The sequence below is a fragment of the Epinephelus fuscoguttatus genome, linkage group LG18 (genome assembly GCF_011397635.1).
Source record: "Epinephelus fuscoguttatus linkage group LG18, E.fuscoguttatus.final_Chr_v1".
NCBI lineage: Eukaryota > Metazoa > Chordata > Actinopteri > Perciformes > Serranidae > Epinephelus > Epinephelus fuscoguttatus.
This window is the reverse complement of record NC_064769.1, coordinates 10,246,700-10,264,225: the sequence shown is the minus strand read 5'-3', so window position 1 is coordinate 10,264,225 and position 17,526 is coordinate 10,246,700. Positions and strand designations below refer to the sequence as shown.

General features: G+C 38.3%; 1 protein-coding gene across 21 annotated transcripts in view; it reads right to left on the bottom strand.

The window, feature by feature from the left end:
• Positions 1-3,521: 3,521 nt before the first annotated feature.
• The window catches only part of LOC125878645 (formin-binding protein 1), a 70,490-nt gene continuing 56,485 nt past the window's right edge, over positions 3,522-17,526 (bottom strand). For 7 of the 21 annotated variants that reach the window (XM_049559993.1, XM_049559988.1, XM_049559994.1 and 4 more), the window contains 7 exons: positions 15,693-15,707; positions 15,371-15,406; positions 10,480-10,589; positions 10,242-10,374; positions 9,691-9,811; positions 9,384-9,560; positions 5,484-7,565 (listed from right to left, as the gene is read on the bottom strand). In XM_049559993.1, the coding sequence (XP_049415950.1) occupies positions 7,387-7,565; positions 9,384-9,560; positions 9,691-9,811; positions 10,242-10,374; positions 10,480-10,589; positions 15,371-15,406; positions 15,693-15,707 (771 nt within the window). In that variant the 3' untranslated portion in view covers positions 5,484-7,386. The other 14 variants (XM_049559997.1, XM_049559998.1, XM_049560003.1 and 11 more) reach the window with 7 other exon arrangements.

Here is a 17,526-nt window from a genome sequence, read left to right as displayed (position 1 = left end):
AATTAGGCTGTTTGAAAGTGTGTTGGAGGAGGTGAGTGCTGCATCTGCTACACAGCATGTGCCTGCATATTTCTGTGGGGCAACTGGGACTGATCGCAGCTGCAGCTCAGTGGGCCAGAATCAATTGGCAATCCAGATCTGTCTGCGGGCCAGATCAATACATGTGACTGCTGCGCTGTCTGATGGTCAAATGCAATCAGCAGAGCAGCTAGGAGAATAATGACAATATGTGTAAGAAAGACACCTTGAGGGAGACCTCTACTGAGTCTGAGAGATGAATTAAATGCCAACAGGGAGGCTGAAATAAAGAGGAATCCAAATACAGATGAGAGCCTCTTCTGAGGTGCAGTTTGCATAATTCAACACCTCTGCTAGTTTTTTCATGTTAGTCCCAGAGAAAACGCTGCATTGTCACTGAAAAACAGTGCAATAAAAAAGAGGGGGGGGGGGGGATAAGAAGAAAAGCACTCTTGGTACTTTGAAGTTGCCACAGAAAGAACTTTTGGTGGAACATGACTACCATCTGATGGCCAACAGGGGGAACTGCACTCAAATCATGTTGGTAAAAAACCTTCAAAATGAAACCCATAAACAGCACTGATGACCATTTAGAGTTTGAAAATGTTGTTTTTGTCTACAAAACCTTCCATAACCACATTGTCCCCAAACAGTAGGCTGTAATACAATTTGATTGCAGTGAGATGTTTTCTTCAAGACTGTGTTGCAGCTCCATACAGTAGATGTAGACTGTTATTTGATTTATGCTTTTTCCGATCTGCTAATGTCAGCTAACAAGTAAAATAATTAGGTAAGCTAGTGACCACTTGGAATTTAAAATCAGGGTTGTGCTGGTTATTTTCATGAGCGGATTATGAGACAGTGGGTCCCCAGGTACTGATATGCAAAAGGCCCCTTTACCTCTCCTGCACGGAAGCAAGGCACACCGACTTAGTACTGGTTTTGTCTCTATTTTTGCTTTATTGTTTGTTTGTTTTGCATCTCTTTGTGGTCATCTTGTGTCTCTTGTAAGTGTTTTTTCTCACTGAAGTTATTTTTTTTTTCTTTTTTGTTGTTGTTTCGTGTCTCTTCAAAGTCAATTTTTACTTTTCTGTTTTCGTTTTGTGTTTCTTTGAAATCACTTTGAGTTTTGGGTCTCTTCATAGTAATTTTGTGTCTCCCTGTGACTGTTTTGTGCCTCATTGTATTCATTTTGTGTCTCTTCAAAGTCATTTATTCCATTTTTTTGGGTTGTTTTGTGTCTCTACAAAGTCATTTTGTGCCTTTTTTGGTCTTTTTGTGTCTGTCGTAAATTTGTCTTATTGTGACTGTTTTGTGTGTCTTTGTATTCAATTTTGTGTCTCTTTGGCGATGTTTTGTGTTTTTGTTGTTTGTTTTGTGTCTTTTTGAAATCATTTATTGCTTTTATTTGGTTGTTTTGTATCTCTTTGAAGTCATTTTTTTGTCTCTTTGTGGTAGTTTTGCCCCTTTATACTAAGTTTGTGTCTCTTGGCTGTTCCCTTGCATCTCTTTGTGATCTTATTGTGTCTCTTTGTGATCATTTTGAGTCTCTTCCTGGTTGTTACATGTTAATTTGAGTGACATTTTGCAGGTGAAGGCCAGAGGGGCCCTGACACTTTGGACTGGGCCTGTTTCCAGTAGGCCCATCCATAGTTTTTTTTTTTGGTTTTTTTTTGTCCATTTCATCACATGAATGGCAGGTGTATGTATTTAAATAGCCCATCAAAAATGCAATAAGCCTATGTTCTTAGTCTGTGTGCAAATGGCTAGAGCTGAAATAATTGGCCAGTTTATTGGCATTAGTAGTTGTATAACATTAGTTGAACAGGCAATCATTTTGATTGTTGATTAATTATTGATCATTCAAGCAGAAAGGGAAAATCTTTTCCATCTCCAGCATCTCAAATATTGATGTTTGCCGCTTTTCATGTTATTTTAAACTATCTTGCGGTTTTTGACTGTTGGTTGGACAAAAATGACCATTGAAGACATCACCTTGTGCCCTCAGAACTTCCTTGTGTATCCTATACAGTGTAGCTACAGGTTTCTATTCAAGCATTGCAGTAAGTATATACTTAAGTAGTCTATACTCTAGAGCATACAGTGGGTAGGTTTAAATAGAAATAGGGGTATTTTAATCAGTTGAGTTAATCTGAAAACTGGTTTGCAAACTGGTAAGTGCAAGTATAAAGTAAGGCAATATTAAGCTTAGTGGTAGGTTAAAGATTTGTGACAACAGAAATGTGGACTTTCACACAGCAGAGCTTGACTCATTTTGACAAAAAGAAATTAAAAGATGGAAAAGTGAAATTAGATAAGATGTTGGTGGCAATTAAGATTTCACAAATTCAAATTGAAAGGGACTATTTAATGACTTTTAAGGCCTGATATTTGTAAGACTGGATTTCAGACTTTATAAGAACATGCAGGCCTCCTATTCATAAAGCAAACAATTGAAAATAACTTACAGTTTAATGGATAATGAAAAGAATTTTTAATTGCAGCCCTGTTTCCAACACATATACAGCAGAGACAGAAAGAGTAGATACAGGTGGGTTATTTGTGTTAAGAGTAATCTCCATTTAATTAAATCACAAATCGTTATCTCCAGACTTGATCAGTCTGCAAACATCAACAGTGCGTTCTCATAAACACAGAATTAATAAATGTGGATAATTGCGCTCGCAGTTGTTGTTGGTAATGATTGACAGCGTAGGCTTGTAGCTCTTCTTGATTGTATCTAAATTCCCAAGAGAAGGAAAACAAAGCCACGACACCACATCATTAACTTTCCAGGCATATTTAATTGGCACGGTAAACACAATACAAAGTATTCAGTGCTCCAAAACACAAGCATGGGCTACCAAATGGAACACAAACGAAAAAGTGCAAAAACACACCATTTGGTAGACCTTACAAAGGAAAAGAAGTCTTACCTTGCAAAGCAGATAAAGTAATGGTAAGACTCTCAATAGTTAAAATAGATGTTTTCCTTTTTAAACTTTATTTATATATTCATATATATTCTCTCTAATTCCAACGTGCCATTTCCGCTGTACAGGCAGGTTATTCTGGGGCATCGACTCAAAGGTTTGTGGTGGTCTGACTGCAGAGCACTGGCAGGCAGATGGCTACTATAAAGCTACTGCTGCGCTCAAAGCGGTGAACTGCGCCTCATCAGATTTATCACTGAAAACAAAAAAAATGTAATGAACAAAAGTGGCTTGTTTGATATCTCGACATATCGGGCGACGGGTGGTGGAAAAGCAAACATGGTACTTTTAGGCTTGATTGAGCAGAGATTTGATCATTCATTCCATCAAGAGTCCAGATGGTCAATATGTTCATCACTCCTGCGTTTGAGAAGTGTTCGTAACATGCTGCATCAGATGAATCTGTGAGAATGGCTTCATTCAAAACAATTTCATTGTTACTCATATTTGCAGTTAAGGGATTTTAGTCCCATTCAGGCAGAATAAGCTACATCATAGACTTCCAGCTTTAAAAAAAAAACAAAAAAAAAAAACAAAAAAAACCCCCAAAAAGCTGAATTCATCATCATCAAATATAAAACAAAAAAAAGTTAAAATCACGTACATTATGTGCCGTTGAGCAGAAGGGGGGGGATCAGTGGACATATTGTATGATTATAAAAACTCTGAAATTTGCCCCCAAACTTTTTTGAGATAATCACATCTTAATTCTTCCATCATACCACAGCTGGCATCATCCTTTTGAGTTAAGGCCCAAAAACAGGTGATTCTGGGTCACAATTCAGTCACAAACTCACAGGAAAATATGGATCACAGTATATTTTCATATACAGTAGACAGTTAACATCGGGTGTAAATCATATCTTCATAGGTTGTATTTTTGGGTTGCTTGGACCGAGCGGAGACATTTCCACAAGGCTGATTAACTGTAAACTAACAACAACTTGCGTTAGACACTCTGATCAAAACATAACAATACTAACAGTTTTTTTTACAAACATACCGTACTGTGTACTTACAGTAAAACAAATGCACAAGACATCCATGACCTAGCTATGCATAAGATCATTCAGAAAGCAACGTTTCGGGTCCCTACCGTCCTTTACTGACAGCTTTTGAGAGTAAACTGGGGAACACTGGGACGAGATCACTCGTTCGCTGTTAAAAAAACATGCTTTCTGAACCAAAAGAAAAGAGATATATTAAATAAAAAAAAGGAACCACAGGCACCGAACCCAAACAGTAGCATTCAGGTTAATTCAAACAGTACGACCAGGCAATGAGGGTTAACTGAACAGAAAGGCTGGAGGCAAGGAGGGGGCGTAAGCTGACCCCCGACCACCTACTCCAGGTTGCCAGCAGAGGGGCGAGGAGGAAGACAGGGCAAGCATGCAGCACACCACAACGCTGAGAGGCCCCCTGTTGCAAAAAAAAAAAAAAAAAAAAGGAGTGGGGGGCGCTCCGCTCAAAGCAGCCAAGCTATAGCCTGAGCCGCATTGGGACAAGGGCTGTGGAGGTGAGGGAGGGTGTGGTCAGAGAGAGGAGGAGACACCAGCGACAAGACAGGAAGTGTAGAATGAGACAGATGGTGAACGATCCATTTTCCCCCCAGTTGCTCCTGGATATGTAGGGGTGATCGTGGTGGTGTGGAGAGAATGGGACATTACAACACTTTTAGAACAGGACATACGTACAAGCATTCAGCTCAGACAAACACAGAACGTAAACCAGAAGTACAGAACACACAGATAGATGATTAGCACCTTTACTTCTTCTGAAACCTGCAAATATGGAGCTGATTTTAGTGGGAGGGGTGAGATATTTAAAGCCCCAGATGAAGGTAGATGAGCCCTGGGTGTTTGGTTTTTTTTGAGTCAGAGAGTGAGTGAGGAGTTCATGACTCACACACATACACACCGCTGGATGAAGGTGTTCGTGTCCGTAAGGCTCCCGCTGGTCTCCGTCTTGTCTCTGACCACACCTTCTGCCATGTGTGTGTGTGCAATGGGGGCAAAGGTAAGGAGAAAGAGAAGTGGCAGAGCCAGGGGGTAGGGGGGGCGTTCAGAGCGAGGAAGCCAACAGCCACGTTCATGACCGCGCGTGGTGCAAGCGGAGTTAGTTACATTAAGAAGCAAAGCTTTGCTGAAAACAACACAAAGCAAATTGGATACTGTGGTTGTGACTGCTGTATGGGTGTTAAGAATGGAAAAGGTTATGAACTCTAAAATTTAGATGGATTTCTCTTATCGTGGCTTCACATCGCAGAGTTCTGCGGGGGAAGCACAGCGCTGCCGATAAGTTTTTGTAATGGTTTGGAAATTGAGATGCGTACTAAATCGGCCGTCTTTCTCTTTATAGATTCGGGGTCATCTGTCACTTTCTGACTGTGAGCACGTGAGGAACATGGTGGTTTCTCCGAGGCTGCTTGCCCTGCCATTCCTCAGCCAGCCTCACACTTTTAGGAATCTGCAATTCAAAAAAAAAAAAAAAAAGAAAATACGAACAAACAAACAAAAAAAAAAATGACAAAAAGAAAAGTTAGATAGCTTTAAAGGAAAATCGACAGCAACCCAAATATTCAGATATGGAGAGGAGGAAGAGAGAAGTCATTGCATATATGAAACTACTTCAAACTGACAGACTATACTGTGATGTCAGCATGAATGTAATGTAATGTATGAAAGACCTCCATAACCCAAACATGTATCTATGTAACTAAAAACCTTTCAGCTTCTTCCACTTCAGTTTTCATCTGGCTTGAATGCATGTTAGAATGCAATCACTTCACTGTGTCACAACATGCTGAAACCAGGTCATGATCAGGACAAAAATCCCACAAATGCAGCAGCATGCGACACATTTCAAATGCTCTTCAATAACAAAATTACAGAGACATGAAATGTGTATTTACAGCTCTGACGTGAAGTGACATCCTGCACATAAGAACCCCATGCTGTGCCAGTAACAAGCCACCGAAGCTGATTAAAAAGTATGAAAGGAAGTTTAACAAAGGCTTGTGTGATGAGTTATGAAAGAGGTGGTTTCTGCGTCAGTGCCAATCTTTAGAAGTAGTGCAGAATGTTATTGGAGCAGTGAGGTGAAATGACACAGAGGCCATACACACCATGCTTTTACAGTAAGTGCACGGTTCACAGAGGTGCCGCAAGACACCACAAAGCTTTAAAGTCACGACCAGCTCCATATCTCAGCCCAGTCTCACCATATAGCTTAGTACAGCTAATTCTCAATCCTTTATTCCTTTACCACTGGCCTGGAGAAAAAGGACCAGAACAGCCCAACACTATCAATTAAAAAAGGTGGATTAAAAAGAAAAGAAAGCACATTCTAAGAGGAATATTAGTTTGATTTCGTCAATACTTTTACAAAATGACTCCTAACCAGGGGTACTTTCACAACTTCCTCATGTTGTAACAGCACTATGATTAATCTACAGCATGCAACATTTGAGAAGGGGCGCATTTTTTCTGGTTTTTTTTTTCTGTTTAGCCTACAAAAATATCTTTTAATATGTATTCACATTTTACAGCTGATTTAAATTACATCTGCATGATTGCACATCGAGCATGCTTTCCTCTGAGGGTACAACAAGTGACCAAAACACAGGACCTTTCACTTGATGGTCATCGTCACTTCAGATGCTGCATACATTCACTCATACTGACTCTTCTGAGTTTGTGACTCTTAATTAAAAGCATGTTAATTTGAGTGGCTGTAATCTGAAACCTTAACAAAAACACTATATATATATATGTATGTACATATATATATATATATATATATATATATATGTGAGTGTATAAAAATCAAGTACTGTGTATTTGAAATGTACATGTGATCACTGTCAGTGGGTGATTTGTCCCATCATGCTAAGCTTTGACTGAGAGTGTCATGTTTTATTTTCTATGACCACTAGGTGGCACTGCAGTGAATGGGAGGTGAGGAACTACAAGCTTCCTTTTACACACTCCTTGTACACAACACCCGCGTGGCTTAGCTCGCATTCAGTGTTATTTCCTTCCAAATGTTTTGTTCAGAGCTCAGTAACAGTGTACAGTGACACACACTCACACTATCAGCCACAACTGTCCCAACTGTCATGAGGCACAATGGACAAATCTGATTGGTGCGTCACTCCAGGACAGACAGGAAGTGTGTGTGTGTGTGTGTGTGTGTGTGTGTGTGTGTGTGTGTGTGTGTGTGTGTGTGTGTGTGTGTGTGTGTGTGTGTGTGAGAAAGGGAGGGTATTCTCTTATCTGAGCTACCAGTAACAATCTTTAATCTCCAACACTTGCCCCACTCATGTAGCAGTGACGGAAACTTACTGACTCGCAAAGACAAAAACACACTTGCTGAGTTAAATGTATGTCATAGCACCTTTGGCATTTGTTTCCAAAAAGACCTCGACGTAGGATGTGGGGACGTATCCCTCCTCGTCCTCATTCCTGCGCACTCGTGTCCAGCCATCTCCTTTGTCCTCTTCTATGACGTACAACAGCTCACCCTCTGCCACTGAGATGGTGCCTTCATTATGACCTGTACGAGGAGGGACACATAGGAGAAAAGGCAAGATCAGTTTTTATCTTTCCTCTGCGAACTCCCTGGAAATAATTTTATGTAGATGTGAGTCTTATTTGTAAAGAAATTTTCTGAAAACCAAGAGGAAGCCAGGCCAGCTGATGTGTGGTACAAAAATATAATCATAATACTGCAACTTCACAAGTGTGAGTCATTGAGCTGCATTAGCCTACAGAGTGAGTCAGCTAACCTGCACATACACCACAAATCTTTAAATATGAAGCAGAACATCAACCCGCAAACTTAGCCTGCCGTCCATCTCCTTCCCTGGAAGGAAGTCACAACTTTTTTTTAACACCAATCTACCACATGCTCACAATCAGTCTTACTACTTACTGGCACGTAATTTAATCTCTCCAAATATATATATATATATATATATATATTTTAAAAAAAAACATATTATTTATGAGTACTGCAGCAGCTGGGAGAATGACTGCTCATTTTTAATCTTGAATGAGCAACTGTAGGATTGTACGTTTCAAATGATACAATGTAGTTGTATAAAAATATAGAAATAAATTTCAAAAATATATTTATTTATTTTAGTCATGATTTTTTATTATTCTGTATTTCTTTATGTATTTACTTCAATATTTATTTTAACATTTATTTATTTAATCTTGTATTTATGATACATTTATAATGTTTATTTCCAATCTATTTATTTTTTATTCCTACATATATATTTGTTTATTTATGTATTTATTCATTTATTTAATCCTGTATTTATTTATACATTTATTTCTTGCTTTATTTATTTTAACATTTATTTATTTAATCTTGTATTTATTTATACATTTATTTATTTAATCTTGTATTTATGATACATTTTTAATGTTTATTTCCATATCTATTTATTTTTTATTCCTACATATGTATTTGCTTATTTGTGTATTCATTAATTTATTTAATCCTGTATTTATTCATACATTTAATTCTTGCTTTATTTATTTTAACATTTATTTATTTAATCTTGTATTTATTTATACATTTATTTATTTAATCTTGTATTTATGATTTATTTTACATTTATTTACATATTTATTTATTCAATCCTGTAATTCTTTATACATTTATTTTTTTTCATTCCTGTATTTATTTTTACATTTTTTTTTATTCATCTACATATCCATTTTTTCATATTTATTTTTATCTATCTACATATTTATTTATTTACTGATAGTCACAGTTATTTTTTGTCCTCCAAAAAAGAACCTGCAAAAATGTATCATTGCCTTCCTCACTATAATCCTTAAGAAGATGCAAAGGTCTTCCATAGCCATCAGTAGTGTGCAATTCTAATATCTCAAAGTCAGAGCAAATTAACGCTGTCTGCCATTATTTTTTACATTAAATATCTGGTATCATTGATTTATAATTGTGTTGTCTTTCTCCTCTCATAGTGAGGAAGGAATCTCCCATTTTAACTCAGAAAACTGACCCCTTTTTTGTGGAGAATTCATCACATCTCTCCAAAGGAGGTCACCAGCATTTATCATCCCACAGATCAATCAGGGTTCTTCACCACTTCTGATCTGCACACACTTTGAGAATTTGCCAAGTCCGATTTTGAAAATAGTGTACCGAGGAAATGAGTGTATTTCTGCTCTGCTCCACACATTTCCACAGAAAGGTCACACCCTTCCTCCTCCTCATTCAGAGTCATCGAATTCCTCCACTCTGCACCACAGAAATACAGTGCACATGTACTTTGATGTCTTTAAAGTCAGCAGGAGTTAGTCTTGAGCTGTAAGAGGGTTTGACTCTTGTTACCTTCAAATGGATACAAGGCTTTGCAGGTGCCGATGGTGGGCAGGGCCTCCTCATCGTCAAACTCATCGTCAAACTCTGGCGTGGTGGAGGTGGGGGGGATGGGGTTGATGTTTGCTTTGACCTGAGTCTCTGAATTCTGCTCCTCTGTGTAGCTGCCATCCGGGCTGCTCAAAGGCCAACACACACACAGTAAATATACTGTGAAAACATACATAGTTTTCCTCCGAAGAAATAAGATGTGTAACGACTCAGGGGTGTGGGACTGATGTTTCATGATGTTTGGAGGTTTGTCAGAGTATACCATACCTCTCTCTGTCCTGCGCACAGTTGTTGCTCACTGTTGTGTTGTTCTGGGTCTCATAGAGTCCACTTCTCCGGTGTGTATCGCTCTTGGATGGCATCCTTTCCTCCACCTCTGCTAACCAGCCCTGAAACATACACAATAATTATGCATGTGTTGCCTGAAGCTCACCTTCTTTCTTACAGAGCAACTCTAAGCGTGGAATTTTAGTTGTTGGTGAATCAGATGGCCTTTACATTTGGCACAAACCTTCACAGGAGGAACACCTCCGCCTTACTCTGCACTTCTTTTGCCATTTATTTTACAAGGTTAAACTAGGCCATTGTTCTGGGACTCCTCTCTCCCTGTGCAGAGCTCCAACATGTGGCCAGCCCCTCCAGCTGCATCACATCTTCTCCTAATATGGACGAGCAGCAGACTTCTTTGGAACCACCCCAGCTTGGAGACGTGTGTTTGAACTCCTCATTATTTAGTGTCTCGGATAAACCAAACAAGAAAGCTTCGCCAACACTAACACTCACAGAGAAATGAGAGCTCAAGACCGGCACCGGACTAACCTCAAATTTCTGCACTTCAAACTGAAGTTTCTCGATGTTCTGGCCTATTTCTGATAGCCGAGGGTCTACACTGGCCGGATCTCCCATCTGAGGGTTCTTCACGTACACGTCTTTCATCTTAGTTAGAGCATCCCTGGGAGTCAGACCAAATCTTTGTTAGGTGTAACCAAGGTAAACACAAACATTGCTTGTCATATTCAGGTGGGAAAAGCTCTGAATTGAAAACAAAAAACAATACCTCTGGTCCATCTCTTTTTGAATGTCCTTATTGAGTTCATCTATCTTGCCCTGCAGCTTCTTCCTCCTCTGTTCTGGTGGCAGGTGGCTGAAGTCCTCTGGTCCGGAGCCCTGAGAGAGCAAAAGGAAGGAGGAGAGGCAGAAGAAAATGGGAAAGAGATGGAGAGAAACCATAAGATGAAGAAAAGCAACTTTTATAAGTCATAACAGTTGTGTTGCTGTTTGACAGGGGTCTTTCCTACTTAGGTGCAGTATCTCCCTTTGCTGTAAACCCAGTGAACCACTCAGGGATAAATGGATAACAGCTCCACAAATGGAGCTCTTGTTATGTTCTAACCACATAATTCACCTGAAGGAGATACTGCAGCCGCTCTCTAACACACACTCACTGAGAGTTGGGATGTTTGTCTGTGTATAGACTCGAGGCCTTTCACCTATTCAGTCACAGTGTCTAATCTACTGCTCTCTGTGGATACATCGGAAATGTAATAAAGTACTAGCTGCATCCTATTATTGCTCATATAGTGTTTCAGGGTGTGTTGGCTAATGGGGCTATTCTCTGATAGGACTGTGTGTTCTTGAGGTTGTGTGAGAGTGAAAGGTTTTCTGGCTGGCCATGGGTCATATTTCCTGATGAGGAGGCTTCCAGTCTGTAACACTGGACTGATGAGTCATACTGCTCAGCAGTCTCTCAAACTTTCTGTAGACTTTATGTATCAGTATTCTGAAAGTTGCCTTGACATGCTGCTAGCAGGGCTGTATGGAGCCCAAAATAGTTAAAAACTCAAATCAATACATTATTATTAAATAAATAATCAAATTAATACATTAAGTAAAATACAGAAATGAAAATTATTGTGAAGCAGAGCCCTTTTTCTTGTATTGACAGAGCTCATTCTTATTTCATTCAAGATTTGAATTTATTTCAAAATGCATTTTCTCAAAAGTCTGTTTTTTTTTTCATTATGTAATTTTTCCATATTTCATACTTTCAGCCAAAGACATGCCTCAAGCCTCCCAGCAGACTTGGCAAATGCTCGATAAACCAACATGCTTTGAGCTAAATGCTAACATCAGCATGCTAACATGTTCACAATGACAATGCTAATGTGGATGTTTAGCAAGTATAATGTTTACCATGTTCATCATCTCAGTTTAGTGTGTTAGCATGCTAACCTTTGATTGATTGCTGATTATTACTTAACACAAAGATCAGCTGAAGTTGGTGTGAATGTCATTCATTTTGCAGGTGTCTGGTCATGAACCAGTGTACTGGACAAATTACATTTTTTGACCTGATGGTGGCGCTAGGTAAAACGTCAGGGCATCACTTCAGTAAGAGGGCTTCATTGTCTTTCTGTAAAATAATTTTCCACAGTGGTTGACAAATATTGCCAATCCTAAAGCCACTCTACTAATGTGGCTAATTGACCTCCAATAAAACCCTGGTATTGTAGAAATAATAATGATGACATATCAATATAAGCTGAGCTTAAATAGTTTTTCTTGCATTGAGACATTATGAAATATTTATCAACTTTAAGGAATACTTCACCCTACAAATGATCATTTATGTATCAGTTACTCACCTTGTGTTACACTGAATTTTTTTCTTACATGCCTCCGATTAACGAAGAATCCAAACAACGGAGAAAATTCTTGATGAACTGAAGTCATACACATTTGTGTTTAACAACAGCAAAACTATATCTAAACATCCGTTTACAAACTCTCACACAGCTTGTGCAGTATAATCCAAGCCTCATTAATCCAGTCGAATGCTCAGTACTTCCAAAACAGAAAACTTTTTCCAACATGGAAACTAAACTAAGAGTGAAACTTGTCTATACTCTCTTCAAAGCCAGACTCCATTGCCAAAAACAGTAATTTTACCTCACTGAACACAGGAGCTGCTGGTCTACCACTGCCTCAATCAGTTAGTTTGTTTGTGCTGTTGTGTGACTTTGGTGTTTCGAAGGGTTAGTTCAGATTCACCAAAGTCACACAGTAATACAAACTACCAATCAAGGCAACGGTTGACCAGCAACTCCCATATTCAGTGAGGTGAAATTACTGTTTTTGGGCAATGGAGTCTGGCTTTGAAGAGAATATAGACAAGTTTCCCTTTTAGTCAATGCCCTGTTGGAGAGGGCTGTCTGTTCAGGAAGTATGAAGCATATGACTGGATAAATGAGACCTGGATTATACTGCATGAGGTGTATGAGAGTTTGGTAACAGATGTTTTGACTGAATGTTTTCAATTCATCGAGAATTTTCTCCATGTTATCTCCATGTTGTTATGTTATCTTATTTCACTGTGGAGGGATATGAGAAAAAATGATTTCTTTAGGAATTAAATGAACACAGGGTGAGTAACTGATAACCAAGGGGGAAGTAGCCCTTTAATATTGAACACTTTAGGCTCCATACTATGGTCTGTCATTGAGTTTTTAAGTGAAAAAAAGGAAAAGAAGAATGTGTGTTGCTTTAGTCTATCAAATAAGAAAAATGTGCACTGACTGAATAGATCAAGGCCTGATTGGATCTCATTGAGATGGGTCACAGCGGCACCACAGGATATATGACTGCTGGAGCTACCAACTTCACTGCACGTGAGCCGGATCAAACACAAGCAGCTAGGTTTCCATGGCAACCTTACCCTTTTTCCCTGTATCGGCATGCAACACTTACCGGACATGCAATATAACAAAGATCGTGTCAATCATCATGCAGACATGCTCCTGTCTACATTATTAGTGTTTACATTCTCTATGTACCCCAAGACAGATAAGTACACTATGACTGTATCTAGGTAAAATGTAAGACCAAACTAAAACTATGGGCAGACATGAAGTCATTTGTTGTTTGTAGTGTGATAAATTTAGGATGAATAAGAATTTACTACTTGATTGTTCTGTAGCCTATGTAACTAGGTGTACATACTGATTTAATTATCATTACAAAGTCAGCTTAGTTCAACATTTTGGGAAATATGCTTATTTGTTTTCTTGCAGAGAGACACTCTGGAGTCTGTACCCTAAAATATGAAGCCAGCTGGTGGTTAGCTTAGCATAACAACTGGAAACAGGGGGAAACGGCCAGCCTGGCTCTGTCCAAAGATGAACCGGGAGCAGTAATTTCCTGCTCACTTCCTCAGGAACTGACTCAGCTGTGAGCAGTAAATTGGGATACTGAACACTTGTTTATTATCATCATTTTGCATCATATCTGACAGGTGTATTGATCATTTTTATATCTCTAAAATGTGATGCAATGCATTGTGGGATTGTGAACACAAAGTCGTGTACATGTATTGGACACTGTCATTCCATTGTTGGAATTATTTTATGACAAATACACATTGTTAGATAGGGCTCTTTATAGAGTATAAATCTTACAGTCAGAATTTGCATGCCTTTAATTCAGCTTTATTGAATACATTTATTACATGTATGCTCCAGATTTTCATTATAAAAGTTGTAGAAAATATATTTCATAATATAAAAATAACATAAAAATACATCATTGCACAACAAATAAATAAAATGTAAGGAAAAATAGAAGCATAATGACAACAAAAACAACTGACTAAAAATAAAATGCTAAAATAATCAAATTTGCCAATTTATAATTTTTGAGTTTAAAATTTTCAAAAGTAGCTAAGTTCATTTTAAAATCTGTATCTTGAGAAATATAAAAGGAGGGAAGCAGACACTGAAATTAAATATTGTAAAGTAACAATATTTAACACGTTAGATCATTTTGGAGGATCTGATGGGCACATTTTTATACTTTTTGGATGAGAAATGGGAAAATACACAACTTTATTGAATCATGGTGAATTTCCATTATCAGGAAATTATATATCTGGCAGTATTCAAGGAGACTGCTGGGCAACCAACAATAAAAGAGACTGCAAAAACAGGCTGCATATGCATCGACCTCAAAAAACACAAAATATCTTAATCAAGCTTTGGCATATTTCATATCATAAGATATGATGCCATTTCAGATAACTGAAAAGCCTGGCTTTTTAAGATTGTTTGTTTTTCACTAAAACAGATGTTAACTAAAAAAGATGTGTCCTATCTGTAATGCAATTTTTTTTAATTTTTTTTTTTTTATGCAGCCACCTGTACATGGTTTGGGTATTGAGAATGTAACAAACTACTGAATCAAGAAACTTGTATGTATGTACGTGAAGTTTGTATGTATATGTTATATTCGATATACGCAGGATATTGTATCCATGTAGAGCCTTCAGGCAACTGTGTCTTCTTGCTCTGTGTGTCAGTTTTGTTTGTTTTTGTTTTTTTTCTATTGAAAACTTGATAAAAACAACTGGAAATCTATCTGTAATGCAATACAAATATTTACCAAACCCATAGCATCAGTGTTTTACCACTTGGTAATGATTAGCTAGCTGTTTCCCCATTTCCAGTGTTAATGCTAAACTAAGCTAAGCTAAGCATCTGCTGGCTATAGCTTCATGTTTAGTGCACAGGTATGAGTGGTATCAACCTTGAAAGTGATAATGTTTATTTCCCAAAATGTTAAACTATTCCTTTAATCCTTAAAGTGTGTCTTTTCCTCAGAACAAGACACACTTTAATCCTTAAAGTGTGTCTTGTTCTGAGGAAAACATTAATGCAAGTTGACATTCTGTGGAGGCCTGCAATTATACAGTTCTCTCACAGTGTGTTAGTTTTACACAACAGCATTTTACTGTATACAAATAAAAATATCAGCATGCAGTGTGAGCACATGAGTGAGCAATTACTACATAAGATCAGATTAGTGTTTGTTACAAGGACATACAACTTGTCGAGACGAGAGGGACTACCAGACAGACTAAGAGACAGACAGGCAAAACACAGAGTAAATCTGATCACCTCAATGAGATTCCGGACGTGGGAATTGAGTGTGATCTGCACCACAGAGACCACAGACACAGTTTGGGAGAGACACGACGAAAACACAACCACAACACAAAAAAACAGACAACAAAAATAACATACAAATGAGACAACGACATGAGTCTGGGGTCCATCGCTGTGCCACAGCAAAGATTAAATTATCAACTTAAATCCAAAAATTAAAAAAAAAAGAGCACACGGCGTACAGAACGTTATTAACATTGTGTTACTTGGGAGGACGTGACATGCGTGCTATGGTCATGCCGCTAAGGTCGTGAGGTTACACGGTCATGCTTACCAGCTTGAGAGAAAGCTTCATGGGGGGGAGAGGAGAAAGAAATGGCGAGGAGCAGGAGAGAGAAAGAGAACACAGTCAACATCAGCAGAATATTGCGGCCATTTGTTTCATTTTCCTTAAAAACAAATATTGTTTACACGTGTTTTTGCCAAACTTCACCACTGAAAAGAGGGTACAGTGCTTAGATGCTGAAGGCTTTGCAACTGCAAGCATGGAAATTGTGCCCCCCCCCAAAAAATCCTTTTCAGCAATAATTTCAGCAATACCCCCCCCCCCCCCCACACACACACACACACACACACACACACACACACACTCTCTTTTCCAATGTAGTGAAGTTTAACATTTCTAATATAATGGATTAATGAAAAATGAAAAATAAGTTGGCAAAAAGCCAACCTACTGCACAAGCACGAAGTAAAGAATGGGGAAAAAATTAAGGAAAGACAGATGAAAATAAATGTTAAAAAAAAAAAAGAAGAAGTAGAGGGGCGGTGACTGCGACAGGGACAGATGTACCCTTTACTTCTTGATCCTGCTCTGCTGCCACTACAATGACACGCAGCTGACAGCAGAGGGCGCCAAAAGCATAAACACATCAGCAGATCCATACGTTGACATGGAGGCAGATACTGAGCACAGACAAACTGGAAGGACACCTTCAAACTCACTTGTGTACACATATCAAGCTCTCTTTATAGATACATGTACCTCAAACAAAAGTGGTTGAGTGAAAATACAAAAAAAAGTAATCATGAACTAAGAGGCAAATAGAGTAAAAAGAACAAAACAAAGTGTTGTAAGAACGCATTCAGAATCATTTGCTGAGTGATTTTTTTTGTTATGTTTTGAAAACAAAGCACAGAGTTGAGGGCAGGTTAACAACCGTTGGCTGGTAGAGCTGGAGCAGATGACTTGTAATCCTGTTAAAGGCTCACAGGCTGGTGCACTGAGGAGCTCCACTCACTTAAGTCCACTAATCGAGTCATCCACCTGGAATGGCCTGTTGCGGTGTTCGCTATGACGCCTTGTGATCCTCCCTCTCACCTCCCTAATGCTATATTATTGTCTTGTGTGTGAAGCTTTACTTACAGAGCACAAAGATAATATTAAATTTACACTTACACACTGATATCACAGAGGCTATGTTCTGTGAAAGTATAAGAAATAAAAGGGATTCATAAACACTAAATTAGGATCTCGTTAGGGCACTTTTTCTGTTTCTGGTGGGTCACATATGTTTCACTTTCTACTGACCCTGGTTAAAAAAGAAATTCTGGCTTAAAATCTAGGCATGCAGAGGTGAAATTTTCAAATTAAGTAAGATATCTGTAAAAATCCTTCACTTGAACTCCATCTAACACATTTTAAGATATCATATGTACCATTTTTGTCTAAAAAAGGACTAGACCAATGTTATATAATGCTGTAACTCTTATTCAGGATATGGTCTGTGTCATTTGGTCACTATCGCCTGTCAGTGGTGTCATCTCCTCTTTGTGCATGCGTCAAGACTGTGGTCGTCTGCCAGAAACTGTCAAAAATGGACTTCAATTAGTTTTAAGAAAAAAAATTTAGGACAAACTTTTAAGATCTTTGTCGTTTTTGACTATATGTTTTAACCAGATGAAGAATTTTAAGCCATCACATGTCTGTATCTTAAGTTATCAGAGAAAAAACCTGAGCCAAACACTGCGTTTTAACATGAAACTGTTTTATTCAGGGTTTATCAGTGTTTAAATCACCAGATCTGTTTGTTTTGGAAAGGAGGAGACCTCTGTGGATAATTTGGCTCCCGTTAAAATCCTCCTGAATGTGTGGATCTGAAGTTATC